The 16,535-nt window shown below is 45.1% G+C and overlaps 1 protein-coding gene across 4 annotated transcripts in view; it reads left to right on the forward strand.

The window, feature by feature from the left end:
* The first annotated feature begins 7,199 nt into the window (after nt 1–7,199).
* LOC308291106 (IQ motif and SEC7 domain-containing protein 1-like) overlaps nt 7,200–16,535 on the forward strand; it is a 343,395-nt gene continuing 334,059 nt past the window's right edge. For 3 of the 4 annotated variants that reach the window (XM_080733034.1, XM_080733035.1, XM_080733039.1), the window contains exon 1: nt 7,200–8,049. In XM_080733034.1, the coding sequence (XP_080589160.1) occupies nt 7,757–8,049 (293 nt within the window). In that variant the 5' untranslated portion in view covers nt 7,200–7,756. The remainder of the gene's footprint in view (nt 8,050–16,535) is intronic. The other variant, XM_080733036.1, reaches the window with a different exon arrangement.

Raw genomic sequence — 16,535 nt, forward strand, 5'->3', positions numbered from 1 at the left:
CTTCTCTGAGTAGAAATCAAGCATGGAAAATTGCCGACCTCTGAGCTCACAACGCGTCGCGCTTGTAAGTCTGCTATTTTTGATATTTTCACCAAAAGGCCCTTTTAGAAATGCCAGCCCCTGCCTCTTCTCTGCACGTCCCTGCACACACACACACACACACACACACACACACACACACGGTCCACGCTATACATGCTGCGTATAGGCTTCCCTCTTCTGGGTGGCAGCATGTGTCAAAGCGGGGCTCTTGGCTTGCAGGCCTCCTCCTTGGCACGGTGCCAGAGGGGGATTAGGAAGCTGCAGAGAGACGCCTAATGTGCTACATCTGCACTTTGTGTTCTTTAAAACAGCCTCCCGCTGTCACTTGTTTTCCACCTGTGCTGTTCGCCCCGGCGCCTGCCTCTCCGCCACAAAGCCACGTGTCTAACAACTTGTATTAATGTGTTCACGGATGGGAAGAGTGTTGGTGTTTTTTTTTTTCTTGACTGGTTGTGTGCGTGTGTTTGTTAGGTTATTAAACACATTCCCTGCCATTTAACAATACCTTCGTACTCTCATATGCCTCCAGTCTCCATAGACTTCCATGTAATTCATAGTGCACGGATCATGCACACCCATGCCTAGATAATGCACCACGTGTGTCCACATTGCTCACAGCTTTCAAACAAAAAAATCCGAATGGAAATCCGTTCAGGCATTCATGAGATAGCAGCCATTATGTTTTCCTAAAATGTAAACAAAGATGGCTGCCATGTTTGAAAGATGGGGTTGCTATGGGGGTTAAACATGCAATTTCGCGATTGCCATCATGCCTACTACATTTTTTGGGGTCAAAAAAACATTTTTTTTTTTTTCTTTTTTTTTCTTTTTTTTTCCTCTAGATTATCGGGCCTGGCAGGGAAAGACATTGAAATAATCTCGGGATTATCGGGCCTGTCACACAATGAGTTAATGAAAAAGTCGACAAGTCGACTCAGTCGACTTCATTGCACAAGTCGACTCCCACCAGAGAAAGTCAAAAGTCGAATTATTTTTGCTCCATGTGTGCGTCTGTACAGCATTCACACAGTAGGAGGTATAACATGGTTCTATTGTGAAAATAGCAGATCTACATGCTCACAACATGCTCAGAGCATGTCGATCGGCTATTTTCACAATTTCTGCCTCTATATATTTGACAATTTGGATAATGTTTGTGTCATTTTGTCATTTTGTCATTTTAGAGGTATTAAAAAGTCCTTAAATTGTCACTTTAGAAATGTGAAGATACCCTCTATACACTTAAACTTAATGTTGGTTTGTTTACAGTTGGGTGAGAAAACAATGTTTCACATTAAGTTAATCATCTGGGGACCCCCCAAAATAATTGGGGGGTCGTGTGTGATGTGATGATGTCATCAAACGATAAAGTCGACTTCAACTCAACTTTTTACTGCGAGTCGAGTCGACTTGCAAGAATCACAAGTCGTTAATGCCCTAGTGTTTGTGTGTTATGTGTTGCATTTTTCCCCCATGGCTTTGACGCCTCACGCCGGTAAACAGGGGAATGAGCACAGCCACTGGGACTGAACACACACCTTAAGCATCCTCAGCATCATCTGGCAAATGTTGCCTAACGTATGCTTCGTCGTAGCACAGCATCGCCGGGCCGAGAATAGCGGATCAGATGAGCTCACTCACGGCGCGTATCAGGGCAGGAATTTCAGGGAGGCCATGAAGGCCGTGGCCGTCGTTGCCCCTCAGTTTGGCCTTGTGCCCCTCAAAACAATGGCATGGCCTGAGGCCACAGTGGACTAAATGCACCGGCTGACTGTACCACTTTCTCATCTGTCTCTGTTTCTGCCAACAGACAGTTTTGTTTCTGCCAAGTAGACAGTAGACACCAGTATCTCTTTCTTGTCATGTAGACAACAGTGTCTTTGGTTGAGTCCCCATTTTTAAACCAATCCAGTATCTTTGATTGGTGTAGAGCTGAGCATTGATCACATTATAAATACCAATGTATTTATTTCACAGCAGATATCATTTATTTCACAGCAGAAATCATCCTCAACCATTAAATTCAATGAATTATTCCAATGGAACCAAAATCTTGTTTTATTTGATGGCCTTCCTGCCCTGCCATTTGGCCTTTGTGCCAAAGGCCAAAGGCCAAGTGGCCTTGCCCCTAAAATGAGTAATTCCAGGCCTGGCACGTATCATTCGTGACCGGCGTGACACGTCGTGAGTTTGTAGATCTGCTATTCTCTGGAAGCATAAATCGGGCTTAATTCAGCCATTAACACACACGCCATCTTGCACACGTCCTGACCTGGTGGATCCTGAAGGGGGAGATTTTTTACATGGTACAAGAGCCAGTTTTTGAGCGGTGGTGACACCGTCTCCTATACGTGGCTGTGTGTGTGGGTATGTGTGCGTGTCTGTATGTAGCCTGCAGTACCTTTTCTGACCACACATGTTAAGGGAGGGGCGCTGTTGTTCAGGCCAGGCTAGGCAAGGCACACTCACACGCACACACGCACGCAAGCACACACACACACACACACACACACACACACACACACACACACACACACACACACACACACACACACGCAGCCTCCACCGCTCAGTTCACACAAGTGTGATTTTTTGTCTCACTTCCACTTCCACACCACCTCCACTATGCATCACAGAAGGAAAAAGGGCCTTGCTAACTGCTAATAAACAATGTGCATGCCGTAGACTTTGTCTGAATCGTGCAGGTAATTGAACGTGAAACCTCATCATAGCTCCGTAATATTCATGGACACTCGGCTGCTCTCTCTCTCTGTTATTCCGTCTCATCTGAGCAGTGTTGTCTTTGCTGCAGTTTGCTTTCCAGGCACGTGCACACATAGACATCAAAGGGGGCTTGAGCCCCTGCCCTTTTATCTGCCTGTAAAAACCAGACCCTATGCAATTTATACTATGGTGAAAGAAATGCAAATGCCCCCTCTTTCCATGCCATACCTGAACGAAGGCAGCATTCAAGAGAATTGCCTTGTCAAAACTCTCCTGAACTTGAATGCAGCATCTTATGTTGAAAGAATCGCCCTCTCTGTGTAGAAATCCTTGCCATTACGCCACATCTCCAGTATTGACTCAGTTATGCTTAGTTCAGCGTGGTTTCACACACCGAAAATAACCTACCTCCAAGCGTTGTGAGCTTGGAGGTCTGCTATTTTCACTGCTTCCACCAAAAGGCCCTTTTGGAAATTCCAGCCCCTGCCTCTCTAACATTCTCTGCACGTCCCTGTTGCTCTCTCAGTCCCCGGCCCCTGTGAGAAAGAACGACCTTGTGTCACTCATACTAATGTGCTGCTGAATCATTATTGATAAGTCTCCTCCTTGTGTCAAACCCTGCCTCGGTGCCACTGGCCAGCTCCCAACTGTCACTGTGTCTGGCACCGGGTCGGAGAGAGCCGTTCATTCATCATCAAAACTTCCTGCAGCAGGTGTTGTAAAAGACATACTTTACCCGTCCTGGACTCACCTGGCCTGCACCACACACCAGCAATATGCTAAAACATACCACCATATCGTCGCTGTCGGGTGGAAAAACCTCATATGTCCAAGTTTCAAATTTGTATGTTTTTTCTTCGCAAAGGAAAGCCCTGCTTCATCATACAAGGCCGTCGCACAAAAGTAGTGAAAACAGCAGATCTACAAGCACACAACGCCTCGCTGTGTGCTTGTAGATCGGCTGTTTTCACTAGTTTATATCATTTTTAAAATTATGAATACAAAACGAACAGTTTTGGACATACAAGGTTTCCACCCGACAACGACGATATCGTTGCTGTCGGGCATAAACCTCCTATCTCCTAACTTTTGGTGGTTCTTTTCGTAAATGAAATCCCTACTTGATCACATGACAGCGTCACACAAAAGCAGAAGTTCTACAAGATTGTGGATCTGCTACTTTAGCTGTTTTTTTTTATTTAAAGGGGTCATGACATCAAAAAAATTTAAATATTTCTTTTGTGGCTTTTTTCACGTTTCCTGACCTCAATTATACCCCCCAAAAATGAACATTCAACATCCAGTGGTTTTTCTGTAATATGTAGTTTTTTGAATAATTAGGCTCTGAAAAGTGAGTTCATTTTCCTCTGGACGTACGCATCATCATCATCCAGGGGAGGGTGTGGTTGTAGGCAGTGGTGCAGTGGTGATTCAATGTTTGGGGGGTCGCGAACGTCGCTCGACACCTACTATACAGGTCTATTGATATGCAAATAGGCTAGTTTCTTTGTTAAACGGTTGTCGAGGTGTGAACTTCGGTGGGTGCGAGACCCCGGGTCAAAAAAGATATGGGTCGTCGGGGGCGCGCGACCCAAGACCACTGCAACACTGGTTGTAGGGGAGGGTCAGGGTGTATCAACTTTGACGTTACTTTCCACTGTGTTTGTATCGTTTCAATGCACCATTTACCATTTAGCAGTTTAGTTGTTGCGTTCACCCTCACCTACAACCACATCCTCCCCTGGATGATGATGCGTATGTCCAGAGGCAAATGAACCTTTTCTGAAACATGAAAAAAGCATAAAAACCTGTCAGGTTTCCACCCGACAGAGACGATAATATTAGCTGAGTTGTTGGTTGATTGATTGAATACTTTATTGGTCAGAAATGTAAACAGCATGGTACAGTCAGACAATGAGGCTAAAAGGATAACACACACACACACACACACACAAAAAGGCCTGGGGACTAGTTTCCATCGTGGTCCTGTGTATTCAATTCATCAACATACCATAAAAATAACACAATATACATGCCATCAAAAAATGTTAATAAAAAAAACACTATTACCGTAGGCCTAAGTACCAAAAACTGCTGCATTTCTATGGGAAATTGCATTTATCTACCTTTGCGGTCTTGCAGTCCTGATAGATGATTTTTCAGGCCGGCTTTGAAAGAAACCAGTGATTTACATATTTTAATGGATGGTGTCGGGGCATTTCACATTTTGGTGGCAGAGTAGTGCAATGAGAATGTCCCCATGTTTGTTCTGTATTTGGGTGGTAGCCAACCAGACAGTTGCCGCTCCCCCTAGGTGTCACTCACTTTGGATTAGTAGGTATGAGGGCATTGAGGGCACTGCCCCTTTGACCGTCTTAAATGACAATCCCATTTTTATTTGCTTAACCCTGTCTTCTACCCTGGAATTGGAATTAGGTGGGTCATGGGCTTTAGGCCAAAGTCTGAAGCTATAGTTTTTAGTCACTTCCTAGATGTTGGAGAACCAAGAGGCACTGCAAGCATAGTCAAAATGGCACTTTTGTTGACAAAAGAGGAAATTCTGACCCAAAAATCTTGTTCTTTGTTCGACTTTCCTGACCTTTTACATATAGCCTCTATATCAGGGCTTTAAAAACTTCTTTGACTCAGGAAATAACTTTTTCATCCACGGCACCCCTGAATTACACTGTTAATATTTAGAATCTTATATCATATTGGAGCAATATCCATTTCCATCAGAACTGACTGAAAATAACGTTATACTTGACGTTTAACATACTTGAACCCCAGCATGTCTATTCTGGGGGGAAGGTTCACCAAAAATAGCAGATCTAGAAGCTCACAGCACGTCACAACGCGTGACGCGTTGTGAGCTTGTAGATATGCTATTTTTGGTGAAGAGTTGCCGTAGATGGAAAAAGAACTCATCAAGTACAGTGCAAATCAGGTCTGTTTTAATAAGCATAGTGAGGTGGTATTGATGTAGTGATATTGATGAATTCCAAATATTATCAAATTATCACGGCACCCCTGGACTGGCATCACGGCACCCCAGGGTGCCCCGTCACCCACTTTGAAAACGAAAACCCCTGCTCTATATAAACATGGTGTTCTTTGCTATTCAACTTGTCTAGTTGAAATGGTATGAATTTGTTATAGATTATATTTTCTCTCTTCTCTAGGCCTATGTCTGTGCCCCCCCCCCCCCCCCCTCAATCACATCATGGCACTCATTTAGTCATTTTACATACATTTGCACTCAAAGGACCACAATGTTGGAGCACAATAATTGTGTTATAGCCAGTCAGACAGTGATCTGTATCAATAGTATCAAAACATTCTAATTTGGAATAGCCTACTGTTAAAAGAAAGGCTACATTTATAGGCTATGTGCATATGAGAGAGAGAGAGAGGCGGTGCTGGAGTTTCCTTGAACTGAGATAAAATAGATAAAACTGGTTTCATTCTCTTTCTTCATGACATAGATAGGATCAGAGAGCAGCGCAGCTATAGGGAAGATATTGCACTCACAGATTCAATTCTATAATAATAGTAATACAAATTATTATTTTTATTATTTGCGCCAGCAGAGCGCGCAAGTACTGCATTCGGTTGCGTATGTAGGTAGGTAGGTTACATTTACTGTACTGTAGGCCTACTTTTACTGTACATGTTTGACTTGTATTTGTACTTTACTTGAGAATGATCAATTTCCAATAGGCCTACTTTTAGCCTACTTCTACTCCACTACATCTGGGAATCTGGGATCCAAATATTGTCTACTTTTACAAATTTATTTGACAACTTTAGTTCGGCTACTAATTACTTTGTAGATTTGGATTTGCAAAACATACATTGTAGCAGATCTTCAAGCAGATCTTCAAGCTCACAATGTGTCGCAATTTGTAGACATTCATTTTGAAAACTTGTCAAATGGGAAATTGTGCGATGTGCATAGTAGGTAGGTTACTTCCTACTGGGAGGCTCTCTCCATTCCGACATGTCGCAACTCCGAAATTGACTTCTTATTGTCGGAGTGGCGACACTCCCATGGGCCTAAGGTTTAGGGTTCTACATTTTGATACCAACACCTTTGTAGTGAATTTTGTACATTTTGAATTCCGGACTTCTACTTGTAACAGAGTATCCTCCTACTTCATTATTTCTACATTGCCATATTGATACTTTTACCTGAGTAAAAGAATGCGAGTACTTTTTCCCACCACTGCCTGCCTGCGGATTCATAAAACTTGAAAGCCCCGCCCCCACTTGACAAGCAGAGCTCAGCTCAGAGCTCCGTCTGTTCTGTTTACCAAAAGTCACGGTGTGGAGCTGGAGCCGCATGGAGGAGAGATCACATCAGATCAGATGATCAGAGCACACAATGTCACAGCGGCACTTCTCCTTCATCACAACACACACAAACACGCACATCCCGGGACGCGCTGACTGGCACCGTGGACGCGTAAAAGAGGAGGATCAGGATGACATTTATTTATCATGCAGAGTCAGAGAGAGAGAGTCCGTCTGAACTGAACTGGAGCGGGCTCGTTTAGTTGTGCTGCGCTGCTGTGTTTGTGTGTGTGGGGGGGATCTATCTTGTCTGTTGTGTTGGATCAGAACCACCACCTCCAGACCGACCGGACCGGGGAATACTTCACTTCACCGATCTTCTCTTCTTGACCCAACAACAATGGCGAGGCGCAAACGGTACATATCACCGTTATGAAATGAATTGATTGTCGCGCGTAACGAAAAGACCCGACCGGACCTCGATCGATCTTCTGGGCTTGGGGTTGGGTTGGTTGAGGGGAATTGTACCTTCTGCGTTCTGCGATCAAACACGAGAAGAACCAGAAAAAAACAACCTTCAACAACCACCACCACCCTGGTCTGGTGGTGGTGACTGATCGGCTTGGTCGCCGCCGCCGGGGGGAGAGGATCGGATTCGGATCAGATCGGATCGCTAGATCAATCAGCTCCGGAGGAGATGATGATGGAAAGCCCGACGGAGAACCCGAGCAGGGCCGCCGCGGAGTACCTGAAGGAGCTCAACAACATCATCGAGACGCAGCAGGAGCTGCTGGAGCGCCAGAGGACGCGGATCGACGAGCTGGAGCAGCAAGTGTCCGCGCTGTGCGCGGAGAACCTGGCGCTGAAGGAGCAGTACCAGCGGCACCTGGCCACCTGCAGCCTGAGGCTGCAGCAGCAGCAGCAGCAGCCCGGGGGCAGCGTGCAGCCGCTGCTGCTGGGAGCCATCAAAGAGAACGTCCACCAAGAAAAGTAAGAGACGTGTGTTCACTAACAAATAACAGTGTTTCTCAATCTTTCAAATGTCATGGTTTCACCTTAACTCTGACAGCTGTACAAATGGAACCAAATGTCCATTTGGTTCCATTTGTACTGTCAGTTACAGTAGCCTATGTGTCCAGTTTGTCGACTAAAAACAGTGTTTCTCAATCTTTCAAATGTCATGGTTTCACCTCAACTCTGACAAGTAGGCCTAGTGTGGGGACGGCCCATCATTGTTCCGAAGGTTCATTAGTCCGAATTTAGTTGGGTTACTGAGGTTAAGGTTAGAGTTGGGAATAGTTTTCTTAACCAATTCGGACTAATGAACCTTCGGAACAATGAACCTTCGGAGCAATGCCATGGTTCAAAGGAACCCACTTCACTATAAGCCCACATACTTCTTCACCATATGTATCATGATGACGGAGTTTGGACGGTGAAAACAACAGAAAACAACAGGGACCACCCTAAGAGATTTTTACGGCTTTGGCAGTGATTCTCAACCATTAAGGGTTGAGAATCCTTTCAAGGACCCCCAGCTTGACATACATTAGGCTACGGACCCCCATTTAATGGTATTTCTATCTCTGAGACCCCAATTTATATTGTGAAATCTATGTTAATTTAACTCTGAGACTGAGAGTGTACAGAAGGGTCACTTTGAGAACCAATTAAAGCTTTAGAGCCTAGGCCTAATTATGTTTTCTATGATGAAACAGCCTCTGACTTCTTTTATGATTTGCCCTGCCTGTCTCAACTTATGGGGTCTGCTGAAAATGTTACTTAGGCCTGGATATTGTTTGGATATCATACTAAAGCAGTGTGCTACTGTACACATAGCTATAGAAAGTTCTTCAATCACCACATGCATTTGTACTACTTATAACCCTCTATGATCTGGTTCTCGCTGTTTTTCTTCCTATGCCTTTTATGCTGATCCTCTGGCTGGCTCTGTTGTGCACATTGATTGAATGGTTAGTGTTTTTATTAGACACTGCCTGCCAGTAGTAAGCTCCTGCAAACAGCTTTTAAAACCAGGCTATTTGGATTGGAAACCACTGCCTGCTGTGCATTTTACTTGAGCACCTGTCTTCAGTGCAGTCACACACATACACATACACACACACACACACACACACACACACACACACACACACACACACACACGCTGCACAATGTTGCATGCCAAACAGGCACCGCATTTGCTTAAATACTGTTGTTGTCGGGTGAAAACCTTGTATGTCCAAAACCATTCGTTTTGCATTTATCATTTTAAAATCACACCCGTGTGAACTGAGCGGTGGTTTACCCACCCCCTCCCCCCTTCCCCCCTGTGTGTGTGTGTGCGTGTGCGTGTGTGCCTGGCCTGGCCTGAAAACAGCGCCCCTCCCTTAACATGTGTGGTCATAAAAGGTACTACACCACAGGCTTCAGGCTACATACAGACCCACCCACCCACCCACATACAAACAAACATACATACCTACACACACGGCCACGCTATGGAGACGGCGTGACCACCGCTCAAAAATGATTTAGACTAGTGAAAACAGCCGATCTACAAGCACACAACGCCTCGCACCGCTAGGCGTTGTGTGCTTGTAGATCTGCTGTTTTAACTACTACTTGTGCAACGGCCTTGTATGACGAAGCAGGGCTTTACTTTGCGAAAGAACGTACATATTTGAAACTTGGAGATGCGAGGTTTCCACCTGACAACGACGATATGTTTTCCACTAAATTATTTAAACGTGTACCCGCCGGTATATCTTTCAGTTGCGCCCTGTCCAATTTGTTTGTGGTTTTTAGAAAGTATGCAAGACTCGGCTGGCTACAGACGGGCGATGGTGATGATGAAGCCAAATGAGGCTATAAACCTTGTCTCGTTCTATTTGAACCATCCAGCTAAACAAACAGATATGGTGCGGAAACCAGACAGTAAAATCATTTCCACACCCCGATAAGCACCAGTGCTGTATCAACATGTAATAGTCGGGGGATATCTTAAAAAGTCCTGGAATAAATCCCTTACCAAATGATTTCTTCACCAATGTGTTTGTAAAGGTGTCTAGTAACACATCTCACAAAGACTGAAATTCAGTTTCCCTAGGAGAATCCTTGACAGCTGCTGAAAGTTGGGGTCCCATTAACTTAACTATACAGGATAAAACACACCAAAATATGCTTTAAGTAGCATGTGAGGGGTCAAACTGGGGGTTTTTCATGATTCTGAATCCATTGCAAGCATTTGTTTTAGACGAAAAACATTCCTTGGGGTAAAGGCGGCTCCCACAAAACTGTGAAAAGTGATGACTCATCACTAAACCATAGTTTTGTGGGGGCTTTTTTTTGCCCAAGGAATGTTTTTTTGTGCAAAACAAATGCTTGCATGCTACTTAAAGCATATTTATGTTGGTGTGTGTTTTATCCTGTATAGTTAATTTAATGGGACCCCAACTTTCAGCAGCTGTCAAGGATTCTCCTAGGGAAACTGAATTTCAGTCTTTGTGAGATGTGTTACTAGACACCTTTACAAACACATTGGTGAAGACATTTTTTGGTAAGGAATTTATTCCAGGATATGACACCATTTCTTTTTTTTTTAAGATTTGTTTTTGGGCTTTTTATGCCTTTATTTGATAGGATAGTAGACTGACAGGAAATGGGGAGAGAGACGGGGAATGACATGTGGCAAAGGTCGTCCGGATCGGGAATCGAACCGGCAACACCAGCAGGCATCATAGCCTAGTATGTGGTATGCGCCTTGACCACCAGGCCAACGGGCGCCCCTATGACACCATTTCTGAAGATATCCCCTGACTATAAATGGTGACTGAGGTGGAGAAACGTCTGTGATCACAGCGATTTCCTTTTCTGCATTGTCATCATTGCAAACTCTGTTTTTCATTAGTTCCCAGAGAGCCCGCGAGCGGGCTGTTGTCAGGTCCTCTTACTCTTTAGTGGGCAGCTGTTAACCCATTTAGGCCTAGAATTATTGAATGCTTTAACCAGTGAAAAATAGCAGATCTACAAGCTCACAGCGCGGCACCGAGTGCCGCGCTCGCTTGTAGATCTGCTATTTTTTGAAAAAGTTGTGAAAATGTGTGCAAATCTTTGAATGTATGTATTTTCAAAGTGAACGATTGTAACTCAAATTTAGCTTCTTGGTGGTCCCTGGAACTAAATATTTTGAGATGCGGGTCCGTGGTCAAATAAATATCATTTTGAAAAAGTATGAGAACCACTGACATAGTAGTCTCTCAAGAACAGACTAACTGAGCTCCATTTGAAGTGAAAAGGACCTTTTCTTTGACGATGGCTGGCCGGATTGCTGACATAGAAACATAGGTTTTTCAAAAAATCTTAGAAGGATTCAAAAGACACTTATAGAATCGGGTCAAAGTTCTAATTTTCACGATTTTTCAAAAATAGCAGATCTACAAGCTCGCAGCGCGGCACTCTGTGCCGCGCTGTGAGCTTGTATATCTGCTATTTTTCAATAGTTAAATCGTAAAATGACGATACACAAAATGTGTACCCGTTCTAAATGGGTTTTAACTCTGGGGGCAGACTGAACGGTCTGAGGAGCCATGCCAATGCTGGCCTCAGCAGCCAGAAGACTTTGGAAGTGAGGCTTTTCATATGCACGGGGTCGGGGGCCACATCAATCTCGTCGAGTAGAGTCCGGACAGATCAATTATGCCATTTCTTCCGCCGGGGTTTCAATTTTTAATGTCTTTTATTGCTGGTCCTATCTGCAGGCGAGAGGGGGGGCTAAGCCCCAGATGGGGGCAGGGCCAGGCCGGCCTGGCCGGGGTAATTGAGCGTCATATCGTGGGGTCACAGCAAGGCTACGACGATAGTCCCACCCACGTAGACCTGCCACCATATACCCTCTGTGCACTGATGCTGAGCTTCCAATCCACTCTGCTCTGGCGCAATCTCACTCATACCTCAGCATCCATCCACTCACTGGCTTAACCTTTGATTGTGTGCGTGTGTGTGTGTGTGTGTGTGTGTGTGTGTGTGTGTGTGTGTGTGTGTGTGTGTGTGTGTGTGTGTGTGTGTGTGTGTGTGTGTGTGTGTGTGTGTGTGTGTGTGTGTGTGTGTGTGTGTGTGTGTGTGTGTGTGTGTGTGTGTGTGTGTGTGTGTGTGTGTGTGTGAGTTTGTCTAGCTATACTTATGGGGACTAAACGCATGTTCACACAGTCACCTGCAGGGGACCTCTGACAGTGTGGGGACAAAATATTAGGTCCCCACAACGGCTAGGGGTTAGGTTTAGGGATAGAGGTTAGGGTAAGGCCACAGGACTTGCATACAAATGAATGGAAGTCTATGTAATGTCCCTACAAGTGATGTAAATATATATTGTGTGTGTGTGTGTGTGTGTGTGTGTGTGTGTGTGTGTGTGTGTGTGTGTGTGTGTGTGTGTGTGTGTGTGTGTGTGTGTGTGTGTGTGTGTGTGTGTGTGTGTGTGTGTGTGTGTGTGTGTGTGTGTGTGTGTGTGTGTGTGTGTGTGTGTGTGTGTGTGTTCACTTGTCCCCATAAGTGCAGTAGAATTTGAGAAATAGACATTTTGAGGACCATTTTCCTGTTCCTGCTCACAAGAAAAGAATTGTTACTTGCACCAGCAGAGCGTGCAAGTACTGGGTTCAGTGCTTTTGTATGTGGCGTTTAATGTCTGTGTTTACGCCCGTAGCCAACCAGGGACCAGCATTCTTGGTGACTCAACAAGTGCGACCTGATACAAATAACAAGGCGCGCTCTGCCGGAGCACAAGTAGGCCATACAGTACATGGCCATGAGTGCACGAGGCGCAAGTTGGCACCTCAACAGAGTGCAGTTCTTGACAGTCGCAACAACTCACATGCCCCTGTTCTAGCGCCACCATGAGGTTGCTTTTTGCAGACTCTTATCTCCGGCACCGTTGCCCCTATCCATGTCAAACTTTGCACACACACTCCTTGGCTGTGAAACCACAACCTCCACCCCTGATTTCTCACAGGCTCCTCTTCTAGCGCCACCACGAGGTTGCTTTTTGCTGACAGTCGCTTATCTCCCGATTAGGGATTCTTACTGGTTTCATATGGTTATTATAAAACATATTTTGAGGTTGGAGTTAGGATTTGGCATTTGGAGGGGTTAGAGTTGTACTGTACATGCTTGACATACGTTTTTTTTTCTGTGTCCCAATGCACACCGAAAATAGCTGATCTGCAAGCTCACGGCGAGTTGCGCCAGATCAGCTACTTTGGGTACATGATGATGACGCTGTTCGCTGTAGGGCAGAGGTCTTCAACAGGGGGTCCGGGACCCCTAGGGGGTCCTCAGAGTTACTACAGGGGGTCCTCTAAATCTTTGTGTGATAGGAACTTGTTTTTTTCCCCTTCTTATATTAACCACTTGAACCCTAGCGTCCTTATTCTGAGAACTTTAGCCAAAAATAGCAGATCTACAAGCTCACAACGCCTCGTTGTGAGCTTGTAGATCGGCTATTTTTGGAGAGCTTTGGAGGGGGAAAAGAGCAAACTAAGTACAGTGAAAGGTCATGTTTATTAAGTAGTTGACTATTCAAGTGGTTAAATATCTGAAAACACACATTAACATGAATCCAAAATACACTGTTGATCGTGCTGTCAAACAATGAAACTATATCTATGAACAGGTTGTGGGGGTCCTTGCTTCATCATCTCTCTCTCAACTAAGGGGTCCTCCTTGGCCTGAAAACGTTGAAGACCCCTGCTGTAGTAGGGCTAGGGTTACAAATGTATGAAATTGCCGTCTTATAATATTGATGTCCTCTCAAGCACAGTGATACACACATTTGTGTGTGTGAGTGTGTGAGTGTGTGTGTGTGTGTGTGACTGTGTGGTCCCCTGACCGCGTGTGACCTGCGTGCACCAGTCGGGGTGTGTGGGTGGGTGTTGCCGCCGCTGCTAAGCCTGGTGGCAGCAAATCATTCCAGATGATGACTCATGGACAGTAGTTTGTCTTTGGCTGTTGGATAAACCGTGAACCCCCTGTGAGATTACGCTCTCTCGTCTCTGACCTTTGGCACGCTTCCTGTGTAAATGCTCACCTCGGGGTTGGGTTGGGGTGGGGGGGAGGGGAGGGGGGGGGGGGGGGGGGGGGGGGGGGCGGAGGAATGATTCTGAATGATGGCCTATGGTGTTTTTCAATCTCCTAACATAATATCGGGATGATCTCCCATCATGGTCACGGAGTCGGTCTTTACATCATTTCTCAACCTCCTCCCGCTCCTCCACAGCGTAGCTGGGCCGAGACGGGAGGAGGGTTTTACCGAGCTGTGTGTGAACTTGATCAAATATGACAGCGGTTTATTAATGTAAAGTGGATTTTATGGCGGGTACCGAATTTTAACCCAGTCAGAACGGGGTACACATTATTGCGTATCATTATTTTATGCTTTAAACTATTGAAAAATAGCAGATATACAAGCTCACAGCGCGGCACCGAGTGCCGCGCTGCGAGCTTGTAGATCTGATTAAAAAAAAAAAACGATGTTTCTATGTCAGCAATCTGGCCAGCCATCGTCAAAGAAAAGGCTCTTTTCACTTAACTGGAGCTCAGCTAGTCTGTTCTTGAGAGACTACTATGTCAGTGGTTCTCAAACGTTTTCACATGAAGGACCCCCAAAATGATATGTATTTGGCCATCTCAAAATATTTAGTTCCAGGGACCACCCAGAAGCAAAATTTGAGTTCCAAACGTTCGCTTTGAAAATACATATATTCAAAGATTTGCACACATTTTCACAACTTTTTCCAAAAATAGCAGATCTACAAGCTCGCAGCGCGGCACTCGGTGCCGCGCTGTGAGCTTGTATATCTGCTATTTTTCACTGGTTAAAGCATTCAGTAATTCTAGCCCTAAATGGGTTAAATACCATGTATAAGAGCGGAGGAGGAGGGGGGAGCCATTTTGAAAGCAATGCAATGTCCTCAGAAAAACCAATGGTGTTTTGTAGGCAGCCGGGTACAAGGACGTTTTGACACTGAGGAAAATGAGATTTAAAGAGTACGCACTTGAAACTCACACCGCGCGGCGTACTTGTATTCCGGAGGCGAGACGAGTTCAAGCCCAGAGGTGTTCAGAAAGCGAGTGTGCGTGGGAGAATATGCTGCGCGTCCATTATTTTCCACAGAGGTGTCTTCAGTTCTGAAGCGCAGCGCATGATTTTATTTCTGGATTTTCTTTCCCCAACAGATTAGTTTTCTGATTAAACTCAAACATGGTGTCGGTCGTGACCCTCGATGGTCTCTTTAAAGTTGAGGTGAAGGCAGGACAGGAACGGAAGTGTTCCCTCATTTGCATTAATCACTAAACCATCTAACAACCGTGGAGATTGTCGTATGAGATATACTGAGTCTGCGGTGTTATTGAAAGAGATCTTACCTTTGATTTTTCTTTTAGATATTTTTTGTATCCAAGCTGTCCTTATATTCTATTCTCGAGTCAAACATTTGCCGAAAATACAAGATCAACAACCTGGTGCATTGTTGTGAGCTTGTGGTTCGGCTACTGTATTTCCAGCGAAGAAGTGTAGAGCGGGAGAAGGAGAGGTCCTAGTGGTGGAGCTGTGTGCGTGTGGGACTCATGTCAACTAAGTAGTGTTTGTTGTTAGTGAACCCCAGCATCCTTCCATATTCTGGGGGGAACATTAGATATTTCGTGTAGACTTGTAAATCAAGTTTCTTTCCCTAAGAATAGAAGGTTTAAGGCCAGGATCACACATTTAAGGCACATGCTTTATGCTTTACCTGGGGGGAGGTGGGGGGTAGAGCAGCATCCAATTATTTCCCTATGGAAGTCACATGTTTTGAAAAGGCAAGCTTGCTCTGTGGCTTAAGGAAAGCTTAGAGCAAGTTTGCCTCTTCAAAACATGTTACTTCCATAGGGAATGATTTGGACGCTGCTTTACCCCCCAGGTAAAGACATAAAGCATGTGCCTTAAATGTGTGGCCCCGGCCTAAGTGGTTAAATATCCCAAACCAATATCCCTTTCACTCTGAAGCTGCATTGTAATGCCTTTTGGAAACCTTGTTGCCGCAGAGGAGGAGATGCAGTACGTATATCGTCGTTGTTGGGTGGAAACCTCGTATCTCCAAGTTTCAAATGTGTACGTTCTTTCGCAAACTAAAGCCCTGCTTCACGATCAAGGCCGTCGCACAAAAGCAGTGAAAACGGCAGATCTACAAGCACACAACGCCTCGCGGTGCGAGGCGTTGTGTGCTTGTAGATCGGCTGTTTTCACTAGTTTAGTTCACTTTTAAAACCATCAATGCAAAACGAACGGTTTTGGACATACAAGGTTTTCACCCGACATCAACGACGATATTCTTCTCGGTGATGGACGTTTTGGTTTGCTGCAAACCCTGTTATCTCCTCCAGGTTGTCTCTGCAAAGTGCAAAGTGGATGTCTGTCCTGCCCTGCTATCTCTCTCCAAAGTGCAGCC

Source organism: Nannobrachium achirus, assembly GCF_963921795.1.
Source record: "Nannobrachium achirus genome assembly, chromosome: 9".
NCBI classification, from domain to species: domain Eukaryota; kingdom Metazoa; phylum Chordata; class Actinopteri; order Myctophiformes; family Myctophidae; genus Nannobrachium; species Nannobrachium achirus.